This window comes from Sardina pilchardus, chromosome 2, assembly GCF_963854185.1.
Source record: "Sardina pilchardus chromosome 2, fSarPil1.1, whole genome shotgun sequence".
NCBI classification, from domain to species: Eukaryota; Metazoa; Chordata; class Actinopteri; order Clupeiformes; family Clupeidae; genus Sardina; species Sardina pilchardus.
In genome coordinates this window covers 21,638,245-21,657,435 of record NC_084995.1, presented here as the reverse complement: position 1 = coordinate 21,657,435, position 19,191 = coordinate 21,638,245, and the positions used below count along the sequence as shown (strand labels likewise).

The window sequence follows — 19,191 nt, the reverse complement described above, 5'->3', positions numbered from 1 at the left end:
ATCTGTATCACATACACATACTCTTTCTCTCTTTCACACACACACACACACTCACACACACACTCAAGGGGACTTCAAATTGCACAAGGCATGCGCTTTGCACACTGCTCTCTCTCTCACAAACACACACACACACACACGCACAAAGACATACTGTACATACACACACACACACACACATATACATACACACTCACAGATACTGTATGCACACACACACACATGCACAGAGACACACATACACACGCACACAGACACACTCACACTTGCACGCATATACTGTACATACTGTAAACACTTAGAGTTATAGCCTATTTTAACAAGCTGAAACTCCTGATCAGAGGCGCATTGAATGAACAATGTTATACCACTGCTTGGTCAAATTTCCTATAGTGATGCGCTATTTGGAACGTGCATTAATTTTCATGTATTTTCTACATCCCCCACCCCCCCAAATATTGATTAGCAAAGGGTTCATGTCAAAGGGTTGCTAATAGCACAAGATTTGCAAATTTGCATGTCTGGGAAAAAATTGGGCTTAAATTGGTTAACTGTGTTGAGTACTGTGCACACACCTTTTGTGCAGCCCAGTCAATGATTGACTGAAATTAGCTTCAGAAATTAACTTCACTCTTGTCAAAACAGCTGTATATGTATGTAACCACGCAACTGATTCTGAGAGGCCTATATGTAAACAGGAACTCTGAGGTCACAGTCATGCTGAGAACTTCTCTGTTCCTTCTCTGCTTCTTTGTCTTCACATGAGCAATGGCAGCCTATGTGGTCTTGATACCTCTTCTGGTCCTCAGTCTTCATAAAGGTAAAGAAACAAATTATTCTAAATTGTATAGTGTAGCATCACAGTCATGAGGGTTGAAAAACTTAAGCCCTAAAGGTGTACACAACTGTGTACTTTGCTTTATTTGGTGAGTCTGTACAACAATTCAAGCATTCACAAGATTGTGTATCATTTCCTTTGTACATCAATCATATACAGTACGCATTCCACACCTCAGTGTTTACCTCTGAAATGTACATTTTTGCATTTACCAACACAGTACATTTGTGTCTGTGACTCTGATTTAAACTAGATTTAAACTTCTTGCTATTGCATATACCCATGATGAACTGGGAAACAAACTTGACTTGATGTAAACCATTCTGTTCCCACAGTGGTCAGTGACCCGGAGTCTCTGTTTGCCTCAGATAAACACTCTGTCACTCTGACCATGAAGAGAAATGACAGCCTGGACCCAGATGTTGTCATATGGATCTTTAATCAATCAAGTGATATTGTCAGGTATTACCCACATTATCCTAAATCTCGCCAGCTAAGAGTCACAGACCCTTATAAGGGCAGAGTAGAGTTTGATCGCACTACATTCTCTCTGGAGCTGAAGAACCTGATGCAGACTGATAGTGGACTCTACAGAGGAGAGGTCATTGAGTGGACAAAGACTGTTGTTGAATATAGGCTTTTTGTTCATGGTGAGTGAAATTATTTATGTAAAATACAGTGTGTGTGTGTGTGTGTGTGTGTGTGTATATACTGTATATACACGTGTGTGGTTTGTTGTTCCTTTTTAGACCAAGGCAATACCTCAAACTATTTTGTTGTGTGTGCAGGATCTTGCAAAATTGACAGCTTTTAATAATAAAACTTAGTAGAAAGAACCCATTAAATCACCTTTGCATTACTCTTTGACAAGTTTAGTTTCACTATTTGCCAACATTTTGTGGATGTTTGCTCTCACTGTTATGACCCCTCATTAGAAATGCACAGTCTTCCCAAGTGGAGTAGGATGTACTTCAGCCCACCATGTTGTCACTATTGGCCATTCTCTCGTTTGTATTTGATTCTATTTCTTTTTTTTTTTTTGATCAAATTTTTATTATGATTTTTGTTATAACAGAATTACAAATCACGTAAAATAGGAAAAAGAGGGAGGGGCAGGGGAGACAAGACTCGACAAACATGACACACACAACAGACAAACATAAAGATAAAACACAAGACAAAAACTAAAAATGAAACAAAAAAGGCTTTAGTGTCCCATCAAGTCTTTGATAGAGTCTGCTAGGTTACGCCAAAAGTCCAAAGTCTTTTCTGAAGCTCCATTGACTCTAGCTGTGGATAGTTCCATGAATATAACGTCCAAAAACGTGAGGCTCCAATGCCGCATTGAGAGGTCATGGGGTGGCTTCCACCGTGTAGCTACCATCTTCTTGGCAGCGGTTAGTCCTTGATTCTATTTCTATACACTCTCTCCTTGTTTTACTCCCCTTTATTGTTGATTAATTCTATTCTCTCCAACTGTGCTATTGTTGTGCTGTTTCAGAACCATCTTATCACTGTATAAGTCCTTTACATACAGCAGGTTTACCACACAATAAGCAAACAGACTATCCTGGAAATCCAGAGTTCACAATCCACAATTTGAATCGTGTCTGCAAGATACTGTGGAAATGAGCAATGATGCACGTTACATTTACCCCGGCATCGGGGGGGGGACCAATCACATTGGTGTATCTGATATAGGTGGGCCAGAGGCGAGCTAAACTGATGACGACAGCGCTGCAACGTCCAAAGTCAGTAAACATTGGTCGTAGTGTTATCCAATTGCGTGTAAAAGTCCGGAATCAGTCAAAGTAAACATTGGTCGTAGTGTTATCCAATTGCGTGCAGCGAGATTTTCAAATGCATGCTTGGTGCTGCCCCTCGAGTTGGGCCATTACATTATTCATGGCCAATCTGAAAGATTGCCAGGGTCTGGACTTTCCAGGCTACGAATGGACATGTTGCAAAGTGATATGAAAGACCTCTCACAGAGACCGACACAGAATTGTTAGTTAAACAGAATAGGCTTCTTAATATTGTAGTTTGTGTGTGTGTGTACAGTTATTAAACTGTGACTCTGTCAGTTTAATAATGAGTCATATTTGTTCAAATGTGTGTGTGTGTGTGTGTGTGTGTGTGTGTGTGTGTGTGTGTGTGTGTGTGTGTGTGTGTTTGCAGAGCAAATATCTGCCCCTGTCTTGACTGTGGCTCCTGTCCTGTCCAGTGGTGACGTCTGTAACGTGAAGGTGACCTGCACCGCTGGTGACCTCTCTCTGACCTCCACCTGTAACAGCAGCACCTGCACACCGAAGGAGCTGACTGGGTCCTCCAGCCTGGCCATCTTTATTACAAATGATATCATTATCTGCAACCATAGTAATGCTGTCAGTTGGAGACATGCCACAGTGGAAACTGAGGCTAAATGCAGACGTAAACAACGTCAGAAACATACAATTACCCTTAAGTGACACATGATCTGTAACCATGACAAATCAGTCATACATATGATGCTGCCAGTGAAAATGTAAACGTTGACCAAACAGACCAAAGATTCCCGACGAGACAAACCACTGCAACTCAGTCTCGTCACCTCGGGAATCTTTGGTGTGAATTGGGCTTTAGGTAGCCTACTTGAGACTTGTGAATAAGATTTTTTAAATGTAGGCCTAAGAATTATGAGTGTAATAACCAAGTTAGTAAAGGTGGATTAAGCAAATGACTGTGTGTCAGGATCCTGCACCAAAGAAATGTTAACCAGATCCTGGCCTAAACCACATAAATCTTCAGAATTCAGTTAACTGTAAGATAACAGTAACAGTAAGGCTACTAAATATACAGTTACCATCAGTGAAACCACAGTATGGCAATACCACACTTAATATTAAATGTACTAAATGGGTGATATTTTACAGTGTTCAAATAAAATAAATAAATACAAGTGTGCGTGTGTGTTAGGCCTATGTGTTAAGTAGGCTACGCAACTGTACTACAGTATAATCTCACTGTAGGCTGAACCTTACATTAGAAACCCAATTCTTATGTAGCACACAGGTTCACCACCGAATTCTATGGCGCTATTTCACCCACTAGTGAAAGAACACAGGGCCAGGGCTATTCAATTTGTGTTTTGGGAATATTTCTACCACAGTGTATAGGCCAACATTGGGAAGGTGACGAAGGTGACACAGGCTCTATTGCTAATATGGCTACTATGAAATCTGAATCTGTGCTATGCGCAAATTAACTGAAACGTGTTCAAATGAATTAAATGTGCGTAATCGGTCGCATATGTAGCCTAACTCTTCTCAACATACTTGTTACATGTAACGTTCCCACCATTTGAATGAGTTCACAAATCAATGTTACTTACAGTGGACTTGACATTTAAGGCGATGGATGTGTATTAGTTTCACACTGAAACTATGTGCGCGGTGCAATCCGTTATAATGTTAGTAGCTTATACTCCAACGTAGTGCCAATTTACGTTGAAACTAAGCTAAGATGGATCTTGTTCAACTCGTTCAAAACGTTAGGCCCACGTGCAATTTGCTGAGGTGCAGTGGCCGCAGGACTTCAGAGCGAGCGAGAGCATGTAAGAGAGCAGATGCCAAAAAGGTTAAACGTTTTTTAACCGACTCCCATTGCGAGTGACGAATGTTTTCGCGAGGATCTGCTTGGATTGGAGAGGCACACTACCGGTGAGATTCGAGAGCAATCATAAGCCAGTTCACCGTGAGAACCTTGTGGTTCGTATTTGTATTTGCACTGGACGTGGGTTGGGGGTGGATATCAGGGATTGGCTTAGCATGAACTAATTCAAAAGACGCAAGACGCAATTCATTCTTGAACGACGCCAGGTCAAGTGAGGGTTGGCTTCTAAAAGTGAAAGTGAAAGTGAAACTCTGTGTCATGATTTGAATGTACCAATCGCCGCGATGAGCTTCGAAGACTCGACACTGATTTGAAAGGTCAGTTTCGAGCGTCCCGAGTCACACCCCTAATTAACGGACAGCCTAAAACTTGTTAGAAGTTGGCCGGAGCGCGGCTCATTTAAAAAACAATCCTGCTGTGCCGTGAGCTACCTCGGTGAGGTGAGTTGCCCATAAATACGCATACATTTTCTTGATTTGTTTAAGGAGTCTGAAATTGGGTGCAAGGAAGGACTCTTGAGGGGGTAGGATATTTTGAAATACGCGTCATCTCATGGCGCCGATGTACATTTTTCTCTCGTTTTTCATAGCCTGCCGTTTTAAATGAACATGTTAGCGCTTAGACATTGGCATGCGGAGCCGCTGAGTGGGAATATCCGAACTTTCGGCAAATGTGGGATTTGCTGTGCAGATCCGTCTGGCCAAGAGGTCATACATGTTCCCATGTCCCTAAAACGCAGGCACGCAATCTCTTGGTGCATTTCAGAATGACATTTAAGTTTGCGTGGTAACATATTGTAGCCTAGGTTATGTTATGCAATATAGCCTAAGCCTATTCAATAGGTTAATCATTGATTCATTAGTTTAACATATTTTCCACCCGACATTATGTCCGTTTATATTTTTTTCTGCCGGACAATAGGCATATAGCCTACATGTGAAACCGGACAATTTACGCAAGCCTAGCCGTTAACGTAAACCCTCGAGAGACCCCCATATCAGTTATTCATACTGTACATATCTGCTCCGCCGTGTAGACAAACGCTCGTGTTGTGTTTTCTGACATTCAAACAAAAAATAAACTTGATGAAAACAAAAGAACCTTTACATTCAGTCCACATTTTCATAATTTGCCTACCAGTGTGATGCTTGCATGGGGAAAACGTCCCAAAAAATGGCTGAAGTTGGCATCCCTATTATTGCTGTTTTGGGATGTGTCATGAAAGCATGCCATGCTGAGTATGATCTCTGCATGACGTGTACGCTTTCACTGAAAACTTTTTTTGAACATCGGTGTGTTACTGTAGCTGAAAACATTGATATGTCGTGCACATGTGCAGGCCTAGAACAACAATATCCTAATAATAATGATTACTGTAATTATATACATGGATACATTTCTGTGTCTATCCCCTAGACTTGTCGGGGGTGCAGGGGCTATGTTTAATTCTGTGGGATTTGAGTAGCCTAGTCTATTGATTTATAAACTACCGTATTCATAGTGCTAAAAGTTCATATACTTTTAGCAAAAGTCATAAAGTAGCCTATCATGATATCAACCAACCCTCTTGGCTGAAGAACTACACGAGGGACGTCAGCTTTTGGCCCCAAGGCCTGTATCAAATGGGAAAATGTCACCTCTGGTTTCATCAGTCTGTCTTTGTGTTCACAGAATAGAAACTTCTTGAAAGTACAGACATGGATGCAAAGTGGATTCTGCTTCTCCATGTGGCCATCCTTCACACAGGTTGGTACCATGGTTGAACACTACTTCAAGATCATCGGTTTACTCAAAGTGGTCCAACAAAGTGACTTAAATGATTTATTACTGAAAAGGACGATTCTGCCTTAATTATGACACTTGCCCAGTGTACACCTACAGGGACATGTCATCCCATTGCAAATCTATAGGCATAGGGTAACAGCTTCCCCTCCTCTAGGAAGGATTTTCTCAAGATTTTTGAATGTCTATGCAGTATTGCCTATACATTTTTGAGGTCAGGCACAAGTCCTGCAATCTCTTTTAGCTCATCAATGTCATCATAGATGTATTTGATAGGGTTGAGGTCAGTGTGATTCAGTCATTTGTGATTTCATTTTGCTAAAGTCTCCTTACTCTCTCTCTCTCTCTCTTACACTGTTTACTGTACTGTTTCCACAGTGACTAGTGCCCCGGAGTCTGTGCTTGCTCAAGAGGGAAAGTCTGTCAACCTGACCATGCACAAACGTGTCAACCTGGACCCAGATGATGCTGTCTGGGTATTTAATCAAACAAGAGATGTTGTTAGATATTATCCACACCATCCTAAATCTCGCCAACTAAGAGTCCTAGGCCCTTATAGGGGTAGAGTAGAGTTTAATTGCACCACATTCTCTCTGGAGCTGAAGAACCTGCAGAAGACTGACTGCGGACTCTATAGAGGAGAGATAAATGCAGAAGGGAGAAAGACTGTTGTTGAATACAGGCTCTCTGTTTACGGTGAGTTAACATCCGGAAAAGTGCTGATGTGAGCGATTGTATGGAGACTAGAGTTTGTATAGTGCTGTACAAATGCCAGGGCTGGCTTTTCATTTTATACAGCTCTACCCGTGTCAAGAGTGCCTAACCTGGCTTTAACCTTTAAACAGTGTGTAAAGATGTATGTGTGTGTGTGTGTCTGTGTGTGTATTGCAGAACAAGTATCAGCCCCTGTCTTGGCTGTGGAGCCTGTCCTGTCCAGTGGTGACCTTTGTAACATGACGGTGACCTGTACAGCTGGTGACCTCTCTCTGACCTCCACCTGTAACAGCAGCACCTGCACACAGAAGGAGCTGACTGGATCCTCAAGCCTGGCCATCTTTATTAGAGATGGAGTCATCATCTGCAGCCATAGTAATTCAGTCAGTAGGAGTCAAGCCACAGTGGACTTTGAAAAAGTGTGTCCGGGTAGGAAACATTAATTGATCTTCCTAATAATAACTACCTAGAAAAAACCTGATCTGTATTTGCAATGTCTTAAGCAACCCTCTTAAACATGAAGAGCATTTATGTGAATGCACAGATGCATGGTTGCACACACAAATACACACACTGCACACTGGATGATGTTTTTCTCTACAGTTCTTGAGACTCAATAATAGTTAGATGATGGCTTCTTGTTAGGCGGAAGGAGAATGGAATAAAAGTTTATTTTTGTATTTCTACAGCACAACATTTTAGTGACAACCAGAATGCGATGAGTACTGCTATTGCTGGAGGATTAGTGCCAGTGGTACTTATCATTTGTGCGGTGCTAGTAGGTTGTGTCGTTCTCAAAAAATGTCAAGGTACAGTACAACTTCCATAACCAGGGTAATGTAATGCCAATTGTATAATTTATGACACTGTAGGTGTACTTAGAGGGAAACTATGCAGTTTGAGCAATTTCTTCGCTGTTTTCACGTTTTTCACACTCAGGTATCTCTGCAGAGCTCCCCCGACAGCTTCTGCGTATATATATTTTACGACACTCCTCAATTGGTCAGTCTGCCGTTTACTCTTTCCCTGTTTCTCCGACAACGGTTTACTTGCTTTCTGCTTCTTTTCGCTGGCTATGCCATGACAAATGTCTGAGAAACGGCATTGTTATCTTGTTCTGGCCGTAGCCTGGCGTGTATGTGTGTAGTACAGTAAAGCAATTAGTTAGGGGCTGCAAGACTTGCTGTCTCTGAATCCAGTGTCAAAGTTGTAGGGGTGTTTTTTCCGCTCACGGGCACCAGGGGGAAGTGAGATGGCCACCATTCAACCCCCAAAAAAGACGTATTAGCCATTCCAATGACATTGACTAAACTGTTCAGTTATATTATGGTAAATTAAGCTAAGAATACGGCATTGTTTTAACTGCATAGTTCCCCTCTAATCATTTTAACAGACCTGTAAAGTAATTGTCTCAACTCTCAATGAACCCTGATCAGTACCTGACCCCTGATCGGAAACCCAACTTTAAGACCGCAGACATTATTATTAATGATGTCATTGTTAGACCTGTTATTTGTTAGAATGCCAATTGAGAACTTTTCTCAAGAATGTGCTTTTACTATTGCAATGTTTGTGTGTGGTGAAACAAACACAGCCTAGCTTTATAATTATTAAAGCACACACTCTCTCCTTCCTCTCATCACAAGTGTTTACTTTGAGCAGACTGTTGATTGTAGTTTGTGTTTTTGTTCACTAATGATATCCTGTTCATTTGCAGGAATCAAGGTGGCAAAGAGGGTCAGTATGCCTTTTTAATATTTTCATTTGACTATTCCACTATAAGAATTATAATCACACGAATACCATGTTTGCTGGTATTATTGTGTGTTATATCGACATTGTTTATGTTGAGTTTTGGTTGTTTTAAGTTAAAACATACCCATATCTGCTGAATGCTTCACCTGGCGTCTGTTTGTTTCTTTTAGCAAATTAGCCCCACTATCATACTCCCTAGCAAGGATCAGTCTGATTGTGGAAAGGTGAAGCCTCGCTCTCTGTTCTTCCATTTGTGCTTTATTATGTAGTGGATACATTTCAAACATTACAAACAAATGCCCAGATGAGGCAAAAGCTGGTTTTCTTAGAAATCTGAGTTTGTTAAACCTGAGAAAAGGAATCTCTGGGCTCTCTGTTCCAGTAAGAAACTTACCTCAAACTTTAAGTGAGATACCATTGTACTTGACACTGTGAAGCTACAGTAACTTCTCCTCCTGACTCCTGGCAGGGTTCCCCTGCATTTCACCAAACCCCGGGATCAGAACTGAAGAAGCAAAACCTCTGTAAGCCTTTGGTCACACCTTCTGCTGAGGTAATGACAATGAACACAAAATGGCAGATTGATATTGTTTGACAAATTATGATAGGCTACACTTAGGGTTCTTAATGTTTGTTAAGCCTGATAAACGAATCTCTGGGCTTTGTCTGGGCTTTCTGTTCCAGTAAGAAACTTACCTCAAACTTTGAGTGAGCTACCATTGTACTGTACCTGACACTGTGAAGCTAACTTGTTCACTCCTGGCAGGGTTCCTCTAAATTACCCCAAACCCCAGGAACAGAACTGAAAAAGCGAAAGGCTTGGGCCACACCTTCTGTTAAGGTAAGGATAATGATGATGAACACAAAATGGCAAATTGATATTGTTTGACAAATTAGTGATACATATAGGGAATATGTAAGGGATAATCAACGACGCGCCGTGCGTTTATAGGAAAATAATGCACGTTCGAAGTGGTAATAAGGACCCGACGCCGCAGGCGGAGGGGACTTTACACTTCGATAAGTGCATTATTTTCCTATAAACGCACAGGGCGCGGAGTTGATTATCCCGCTTATACCACTGCTACTATCAGTTTCGTTTATATTGCCGCTGTCTTAGATACAACATTGCTGTTTTTACCGTTACATTCACATTGGCGAATTAATATTCAAGTGTAATAAGCCCAAAAGAAGGGAACTACTTCATAGCCGTGCGGTATATAGAAAAATAATGCACGTTCCAAATAGCGCATCACAATAGGAAATTTGACCAAGCAGTGGTATAATTGTATTTAGTGTGTACATCCTTTGTTGTTGCCATAATAATAATAACAATGAAAATTCCATTTCCCCATTCTGTGCCCAGGGCCAATACCTGGGATCAGCAGAGAAGGAGAAAAGCTTCTCTGAGGCCTGGCCCTCACCCTCAGTTAGATTAATGATAGAGGTGAGATTAATAATAGGCTATTACAGTAATCCTAATTGAAGTTTTAGGACAAGTTTTTAATGATGTTTACTAAACATTGCTAGTCTCCATTTGAGACCTAATTGCACTGACATTGTCCAGAGGTCATGTGTGAAAAGGACTTTAGAGATTTAAACCCTCCCGGGGGGAGCAATATTCTTAATGTTGTTCTTGAAATCAATTTCCCTTATTCTGTGTCCAGAGTGAATCCCCGGGATCAAGGAAAAACCAAAGCCCCTCTAAGAACAAGCCCTCTTTTGCTGTGGTAAACCTCTCACAGGGATCAGAACCCAAGAAGCAATACCGCTCTACACCTAGGGCTACATCCTCTTCTGTTAAGGTATGATAGTGAACACAAAAATGGCAGACTGACATTGGTTGACAAATTAATTAAATAACCAGGGGATACTTGTGCTTAACATGCATCCATTATTGTTGCCAACAAGGATATACTTTTTTGTCTTAAAAATGCATGGCTTACGATGGCCTTATATTATATGAATCACTGTGGGAGTACATCTCTACACAAGAGGAGAATAGGTCTAGTGTCCCTGGACAGGATGTGGTGTCAAGAGTTTCCTGTTTCTATTTGCTTGTCTAGAAAACACTGCTCTACTGAGGGTCCAACACAGCCATGGAGACTACACTGCCTGAGCAAGTCAATGCACACTTACTCAGACATTTCAAAAGAGCATGAGACAGTACAAGGGTATTATTAAAGTGAAGTGACATGGTATTTAGCAGACACCGTTATCCACACAGATTCTTAACGACGGGTTCAAGATGCTCCACCACATCCATAGTATGCTGTGAATTAAATGTAAATACATGTACTGTACATACTGTATAGAATCAATTGTCTATTTGTTTGTTTTTATTTTATCTTCATTTTTCTATCTATTCTATCTTTCTATCTATTTCTATCTTTGTACATATTTTTTGTGTTCCATTGTGCCTTGTTTTTATGATGTGTGCAAAGAAAATATACTGTACTATGCCATTTGAAATCCTATAATTGTTTACCAATTGTAAACATATTTGGATGTTGACTATTTATTCTTAGTTCCATCTTCACGATGCAGGTAATGTCACAGTCTTTTTTTCTGTGTGTAGGCCTTTGAAATAGTTTACTTTTACATGTCTCAAATAATCTTTTAAGAGTTCCCCTGAGAAAGACTTTTGTACAGCATATACTGTATACCTTAAGAGACTGAGCACTTGTTTAATTGATTAGGGATAGGCTATACTGATTCAACACTCACGAGTAAAAAAAAAGTTTTGTCCATCTATTAAAGTTGTCATATACTGTATACACATCCAGTCTTTAGAAAGCAAAAGTTCTACCATGTTATGTTTGCTTTTACACTGTTTTTGTTTTGTAACTCTATTATGGACTTTGGATTTTTTAAAATGTGTGGATTAGCTAACTTCATATTAATGTGAAACTGCTTTCAGCGCTTGGTCCTGGCAGGGGGTATGAGGAGCTGCATTGTTTCTCATCGGTCTACCAGTAGAGTGTAGTTTGGTTGGAGGGAGAAGGTCATGTAGTGGATGGATGTGTTCATCTCTTACACTCTTAAAATGAATGTTTTGTTTTCAACACATCTCTGTTTCCAGATAGGGACAACACAGTTTGTTTTAAGAGTGTAGCAAGGTGATTGCTGCCTCCTTTTTTGTTAATTCAAAGTTACATAGTGCAATCATAGTGTCATCGATTGAGAGTGTATACTGTATCTAGAACTCATATAATGCAGAAATAAAAACTGAGACAACACCCATCCTTGAGTGATATGAGTCCAGTGGCTGTTGTTAACAAGTGCCCGTTTGTTCTGGCCATGGAGGTAGGTCAGGGTTCATGGAGTCTGTACTGTCCAGTGGTGACCTCTGTAATGGTGAAAACTATTGGGTTGGTCGTTTTTGTTCATGATTTTACAGAAGGAGCTCCCTCGGCGGCAGATAAACACAGGGTCATTATGAAGACAATATGCTATATACGATAGCAACTTTGAGGGAAATTTGTTTTATTTACTTACTTTACTTTTAAGTAAGTACGTTTGTAAATAAGTAAGAAAGTCTTCTTTGAGGAGTTGAACAGCTGTATATGGGAACAAAAGACTGTCCTATGAGCATGACAGTGATGGGAGTCCGACACTGAACATGCTTCTCTGCCTGGTGAATGTGCTGTGTAAGAGTTGCTGCTGTTGTCTATATGACAGCATCTTGTTCAGGGACCCTTTGATGTTAAGGACCCTAGCTCAGTGCCAGCAACGGAGCAACAGCAGCAGCTTTCCAGTCCAGTCCAGTCTATCCTGTCGCTCTGTGTCCCTCTTCCTAATGCTGCCTCTTCAGCAGATACTTATCCACGCAGACAGATTCAAAATGCTCCACCACACCCATGTATTATGCTGTGTAAATACATAATCAAGTTAGTCTATTTTTATTTTCATTGTAATTATGCTGTTTTTTTTATAAATAAGTGCCTGAGCACTTGAATTTTGTACATACTTCATGTCTGTTGTTTTTACGCTGTGTGCAAAGAAAATATTCTGTACTAGAGATTTAACGGAGTGATTATTTGCACCCGGGTGTAAATAGTGGAATGGAGGCATTTTCTTATTTGCACCCAAACCGGAAATGCGTGCTATCCAACATAGCGGGACCATCTTGGCAGGAGATGGCCTACCTAAATCTAACAAGTTAGGATTATTAAAACTATATTTGAGATGGTAAAGTGGTGCTAAATTTCCACAAACTTTATTCAGTGAACGGGTAAAGCCGTCCGTTTGCAAGCACAATCAAGAAACACGATCTTTTTGTTTTGTTTACCGTTACCTAGCAACCCCAACAAGTGAGTCAATAATTAGTATTCTCCCCATCTTCTTCGACGGGGCGCAGTACAGCGGTAAAGCGACTGATTTACCATGCTCGAGGTGCTGGGTTCGAATCTCAGATTAATTTTTTTTTTTTTTGCCTGCCAAAGTACGCACCATGACTTCTTTTTTCTTAGATGACGTTACCTCGCGGCAAATAAGAGTTTGTGCTTTTTGAACCTGTCAAAGATTTACTGGTTTTATTTCAGTTATGAGTAGAGTTAAGTAGAAGTAGGCTTCAGTAGTTGTTAGAAAGGTTGTGTTTTGACTTTGAGCCCCCAACGCTGCCTGGAAGGCGCTTAGGCGTGGGTTAAGGTTAAGGTTAGGGTTAAGGTTAGGTTAAGGTTAGGGTTAAGGTTAGGAGTAGGATTAAGTGTTTTTAAGTCAACAGTGGCAGCGCTGCCTGGAAGACAACTCAGAAAACAACTCTTTAAAGTAGCTTGTCTTTGATGAAGCTACCACATGACCACTCATTACCCTAATATTTGTATAATAACTTCCAAGTAACCCAGACATGGCAAAACAGCTAAAAACTGTTCAAAACTATTAGGCCTAGCCTACTGTAGAGCTGGTAAATACACAGGCCTATTGACAGAGAACATGGATGTTAGACATCGGGTGTAAATAGTATTGTTGATTATTACACTATTTACACCCGGGTGTAAATAGTAATGTTGATTATTACACTATTTACACCCGGGTGTAAATAGTAATGTTGATTATTACACTATTTACACCCGGGTGTAAATAGTAATGTTGATTATTTGCACCCGGGTGTAAATAGTAATGTTCATTATTTACACCCGGGTGCAAATAGTCTCTGCCGAGATTTAAACCCTCCTTGAGATTTTTTTTTAATCTCATTGATGATAAAGCCTAACCCCTGTTCTTTAACCTCCCAAACCCACTTGTTGTTGTTCCCCTGGGTGGATAACCTCACTACATATTTTGAGTGATGGGAGCAAGCATCACATCCTTTGCACTGTTATGACTAAAGCCACCTCCCTGTTTATTTTCATAAAAAACTATAAGGCATTCATTCCAGTGGAGATACAGTATGAGGGATACCAACATGCACTAGTGTGTCAGTGCTGGACTTGTACACTAGATGGCAGCATTACATGTTGATAGAAACGTTACAGTAAAGTGTTGTGATCATACAGCATGACTATGATTTCTGCCTACACTGCTTTTGGACGAGCTGATTGCAGACTTCTGAGAATTCACTACTCTTGTTAGTGTCTTGTCTGTGTCAGCTGTTGGGTCCAAGAATCACACTCCAGGCCACCTCGCCCGTGACATGATCTGTGTCTAAAACTAACAGCTATACCTCCTCATCTGTACAGAGCATGCGTCTGAGATGACATGTTTCACTTCATAGTTCTTGTGGTTGTTGTCACTGGCCTATATTTGTATTGACTTTCTTTTGTCACTGCTTCAGTTTGTCTTTGTCATGACGGGGAGAAAGAGGCTTATTGAAGGTAGTGAGAAGGATACAAAATGTATTCTACTTCTCCTTGCTGCAATCCTTCACAGAGGTAGGCACCTGCATCTGATGCACCATCTGTCTACACACTGTGTTAATTAAAATGAGATGTAAGACTTATAATGTTTATATTATGCAGTCTATATTAAATTGTGTTTGTAATTAGTTTCTCTCTGCTCTCGCTACCTTATCCCACGATGAGACACAGCACTCTGTTTAACAGTCTCCACAGTGACTGGGAGGGAGACTGTTGTTGAATACAGGCTCTCTATTTTCGGTGAGTTAACAGTTATCATGCCAAAGTCCACTAATCAAAGCGAATCTCACATGCACGTCAGACATTATTTAAGACAAGACAACACAAATGGAGCATCTTATCTTGTATTCTGATGTTAACATAGAAGGCATGCAACTTTTGTCTGTCAAAAGCATGCTCAAATGCTATTTTACAAGCCCATCTTTAGTTAGTTTTGGGAACAAAATGACCCATTTTAGCAAATATCTCACACATCCCTAATGCTGATCTGGCATCCACATGAATAGCTTCATGCTGTCTGGATTCCTTGAAGCCAAAGACTGCTCACAACAGGTGTCATCTACTTTTACCTGAATGCGGTAATGTAATGTGTGTTAGGGAGCTGTGGTGTCATTTTAAAGGGATAATCCGGAGTGAAATGCACTTAAGATCAATTTTTCGGACTATTGGGGGTACATACATTGAGTTGACACCAAAATCATGTCATTCGGATGTATTTTGAGAAAGTTCGAGCTCACCGTTTTTAGCCAAAACTCGTTAGCCTGGAAGTGACCGGGGCGTGTCCTTTCGCCGCTACAAAACGCTATTTTTATACGTCTTCTACTGTTCCAAACAACAGTACACTTACGTGGTAGTGAGTAGAGGGTCCCTAAAGCCAAACCGAAGTATCCCCACGTCTTTATGTGGTCGGATAGAGAGTCCAGAATGAATTTAATCGAGTCAGTACCTTTCCGGAAATGTCGCTGCTGCAGCTGGCAACGTTTTAACAACACTTTAGCCTACTAACATTTCCGGACAGGTACGGACTCGATTAAATTATATATCCTTTCTGTTTTCGTTGTTGTGATATAATATCCATGATGAGTATTGAGTTGTGATTTAGCTTCACATTGTGTACTGATAACGCTAGCCGAGTTAAAGAAAACAAATAGTTGTGCGCCTGCGTGTGTAACGGGTGCTAGCTGGTTAGCTATGCTGTGGAACGTTAGTAAAACCTCACTCCCCGAAGCTTCAAGAGCGCTGCTGGCATGAAAGCAATATAGATATCTATGGCATGAAAACTAGTAACCTGTGCTTTTAGCTAGATTGTTAGCCCGCTCGGCTCCCGATCCGAGGTGCTGCTGTCTCGCGGGTTCGAGTCCGGGCGTGTGCAGGGCTGGACCGCGGTGGTTCCACACAACGCAGGTTACATTGGTGCCGTGACCCGGATCGGGAGTGAGGTTTAGGGGGGTGAGTGTAACGGGTGGCGAAATTACGAATCCTACTATGGCCACGCCAAGTCCCGCCCTATGAAGCGCTATGCCACCCTCTGATTGGCGTCCTAACCCTAACCCAACCCCGATCTTTGGTTGTCGGGGGGTTCTGTTGTTGAGGAGGATCCAGTTTCGAGGCCTATTACACCACCTGCTGTTCAGGTCCCGGTAGCTCCACTCACCAATGTTGCAGTCCCTGACATGGGTATACAGACCCAGTCGCAGGCTTCTGTGGAGGACTCTGCTACATTGACCTGCCAAAAACCAACCCGTCACCCAAACACACATTATAAAATGACGCAGTGGAGTTTAGTTGTTCAGAAACCCATCTTGGTCTTAGGTGACTCTAATCTGTCTAGGATACCAGAATTTCAACATCCTTTGGTACAGATAGATAGTTTCCCTGGGGCAGCTATCCTTCATCTGAAGGCGATCCTGAAGAAACTGACTCCATGTACATCAGTTCAAAAGGTGATCTTGTCAGTTGGCATTAATAATTGTTCCAAGAATCACAAAGTGGCTACAATTAAACATCAGTTTCACGAGTTGATTTCTTGTGCAAAAGTGGTCTTTCCCACTGCAGAGATATTGATCCCCCTGATACAGTTTTCACAAGATCTTGCACCTGAAGTTCAATCCCTGCTAAGGGACACTAACCTTTGGCTTTTTCAGGACTTTAGTGGGAATCGAAGATGGGCAGTTCCATGTTCGTGTGGGAGACCCAATACATTGGACCACCCACACAGCTAAACACATACTGGAGAGTTGGATGCGTCAGTTAAACTGATACGAGGGGGACCTAGCATTCTTTTGCAGCCCCACTCTAATATTTTAAATTTGTCCCTTACCTTTGAGCTCTTGGAGGCAGAGGTAAGTTTGCTGGAGAGAGGTCTCTATTTCATTCCCACGCCGCTCAAGGTGGATAAGGAAATGCTGTGGAGAGACCTGTTTAAATACCATAGGAAACTGAAACTTCTGGATCATTTTGATTTTGCAACAGACTTTAACCAGGAACCGTTTATAAAACCATCAACTTGGGAGCCTGAATGGGAGTCAGTTTCTGAACCCATTAAAACACTCATCAGGAAAGATAGACACATACTGGAGAGAGCTTGCTTTCAAAGTGAGAAAGAGAAAAACATATCCACAGCAGAAAGAGAGGCATTAAGAGAATTAACATCAAATCAGGATATTGTGATTAAACCCGCAGACAAGGGATCGAGGATAGTGATAATGGATAAAAGCCAATATCTGGTGGAAGCATACAGGCAATTACAAAATACACAACATTACTTACCTCTGACTGGTTCTCTACAGCTGGAATCCCAGAAGAGAATCCGAGAGATTTTGGATCGCCTGTATGTTGACAAGATGATCACAGCCAAACAGAAATATTTTCTGTATGGAGAGGACCCTCCACGCCCTAGGAAGTTCTATCTCCTACCAAAGATCCATAAGGATCCAGCGACGTGGACGGTACCTCACCAAGTTCCACCTGGCAGACCGATCATCTCCGATTGCGGCAGTGAATCCTACAGAATAGCAGATTTTTTAGATCATCTTAACCCCTTGTCACAGAAGCATGACAGCTACATTAAAGACACCTACGAGTTTATCTCAAAAATAAAAGAACTGGTTGTACAACCTGATGCCATGCTCTTCTCTGTGGATATTGATTCTCTCTATACAAACATCGAAACTCAGTTGGGTCTCAAGGCAGTTAGAGATGTCCTACAGAGGTTTCCTGACCACTCGAGACCAGATGAGGCCCTCCTTGAGCTGCTTGAACTCAGCCTGACGAAAAACGATTTTGAGTTTGACTCAAAGATCTACCTCCAGGTACACGGTACGGCAATGGGGAAGAAGTTTGCTCCTGCCTACGCTAATATTTATATGGCGGACTGGGAGCGAACTGTCTTCCCCAAGTGCAACAAATTACCATCTCTGTATATACGGTACCTGGATGATATTTTTGGCCTTTGGAGCCATACTGAGGGTGAGTTTTTGGAGTTCATTGAGGTGCTCAACCAGCATCATACCTCAATCACAGTGAAATACAACCTGCAACCAGAGAAAATAGAGTTTTTGGACACAGAGGTATATTTTATTGCAAATGCAAATGGGAATGGGGAGAAGACACTTGGAACCAGGGTCTACTGCAAGCCAACCGATACTCAGGCGTTGTTGCATAAATCCAGTTACCATCCACGCCATACCTTTAGGGGTATCGTCAAGTCCCAGTTGATTCGCTTCAACAGGATATGCACTGCGCCTGAGGACGTTGAGTTGGCGACCAAGACCCTTTTCCGAGCCCTCAAATTGAGGGGATACAGCAGAACCTTCCTTAGGGACATGAAAGTCGAGACCCAACGACTTTATGGAAACGAGTTTAACCCTAAAAGAGAGAACGGCAATGTCAGAGAGAAAAATCTGGTCCCTTTTGTGTCGGTCTTCTCGCCCACTTCCCAGGCTCTGAACTCTAAGATGAAGACTCATTTTCATAGATTGCAGGATTCATGTGTTCCGCTACAAGATTTTAAAATCATTTCAGCTTTCCGGAGGAATAAAAACCTCAAAGATGTTTTGGTCAATGCTTCGTTGGGCAGAGCATCTAAAAGAGACAAATACAGTCAACATTTTAAAACAGTTAAATTTATTTTGAATCGAGCTACTCACCTGGGTGCACCTGTCTCTGATGGTCTGGAGATGAGGACAGTAAATCTGGTTTATTGTATTGAATGTAAGACATGCAATAGGTTATATATTGGTCAAACCAAAAATAGCCTATTAGAAAGGCTAAAACAGCATATCTATTCAATTAACAATACTGTGAAAGCAACCCACCTCTATGAACACTTCAGACTGCATGGTAGTAACAATTTGTCTATCATGGGTCTTGAAGCAGGGTCGCATTGGTCTGAAGGCCAGAGACTAGCTAGGGAGAGACACTGGATTAAGAAATTGAACACAATTTATCCGAATGGTCTCAACCACAAGCTTTAGAAAAATAGAGAGAATTCACACAGGAATATACAGGTGGCCTGAATAGGTTTCTCCTGCAAGAGGGTTGCATATATGATACATACAGGATTGCAGACGCAGGAGAGATCTAGGATGGTCA

General features: G+C 41.4%; 2 protein-coding genes across 2 annotated transcripts; both read left to right on the top strand.

Annotated features, from left to right (window-relative positions):
• Positions 1 to 758: 758 nt before the first annotated feature.
• LOC134066587 (SLAM family member 9-like) lies at positions 759 to 3,757 on the top strand. Its single transcript, XM_062521956.1, has 3 exons — positions 759 to 820; positions 1,174 to 1,488; positions 3,017 to 3,757. Exons 1-3 carry the CDS (start codon positions 769 to 771, stop codon positions 3,304 to 3,306), a joined length of 657 nt encoding a protein of 218 aa, XP_062377940.1. The 5' UTR covers positions 759 to 768; the 3' UTR covers positions 3,307 to 3,757.
• A 1,090-nt stretch (positions 3,758 to 4,847) lies between these two features.
• Positions 4,848 to 12,552, top strand: LOC134066537 (SLAM family member 6-like). The gene is made up of 12 exons (XM_062521905.1): positions 4,848 to 4,929; positions 6,161 to 6,235; positions 6,650 to 6,967; positions 7,163 to 7,414; positions 7,675 to 7,794; positions 8,703 to 8,722; positions 8,911 to 8,964; positions 9,210 to 9,293; positions 9,507 to 9,581; positions 10,107 to 10,187; positions 10,408 to 10,545; positions 10,807 to 12,552. The coding sequence occupies exons 2-12, from the start codon at positions 6,187 to 6,189 to the stop codon at positions 10,822 to 10,824; spliced, it is 1,209 nt and encodes a 402-aa protein (XP_062377889.1). The 5' UTR covers positions 4,848 to 4,929; positions 6,161 to 6,186; the 3' UTR covers positions 10,825 to 12,552.
• Positions 12,553 to 19,191: the final 6,639 nt, after the last annotated feature.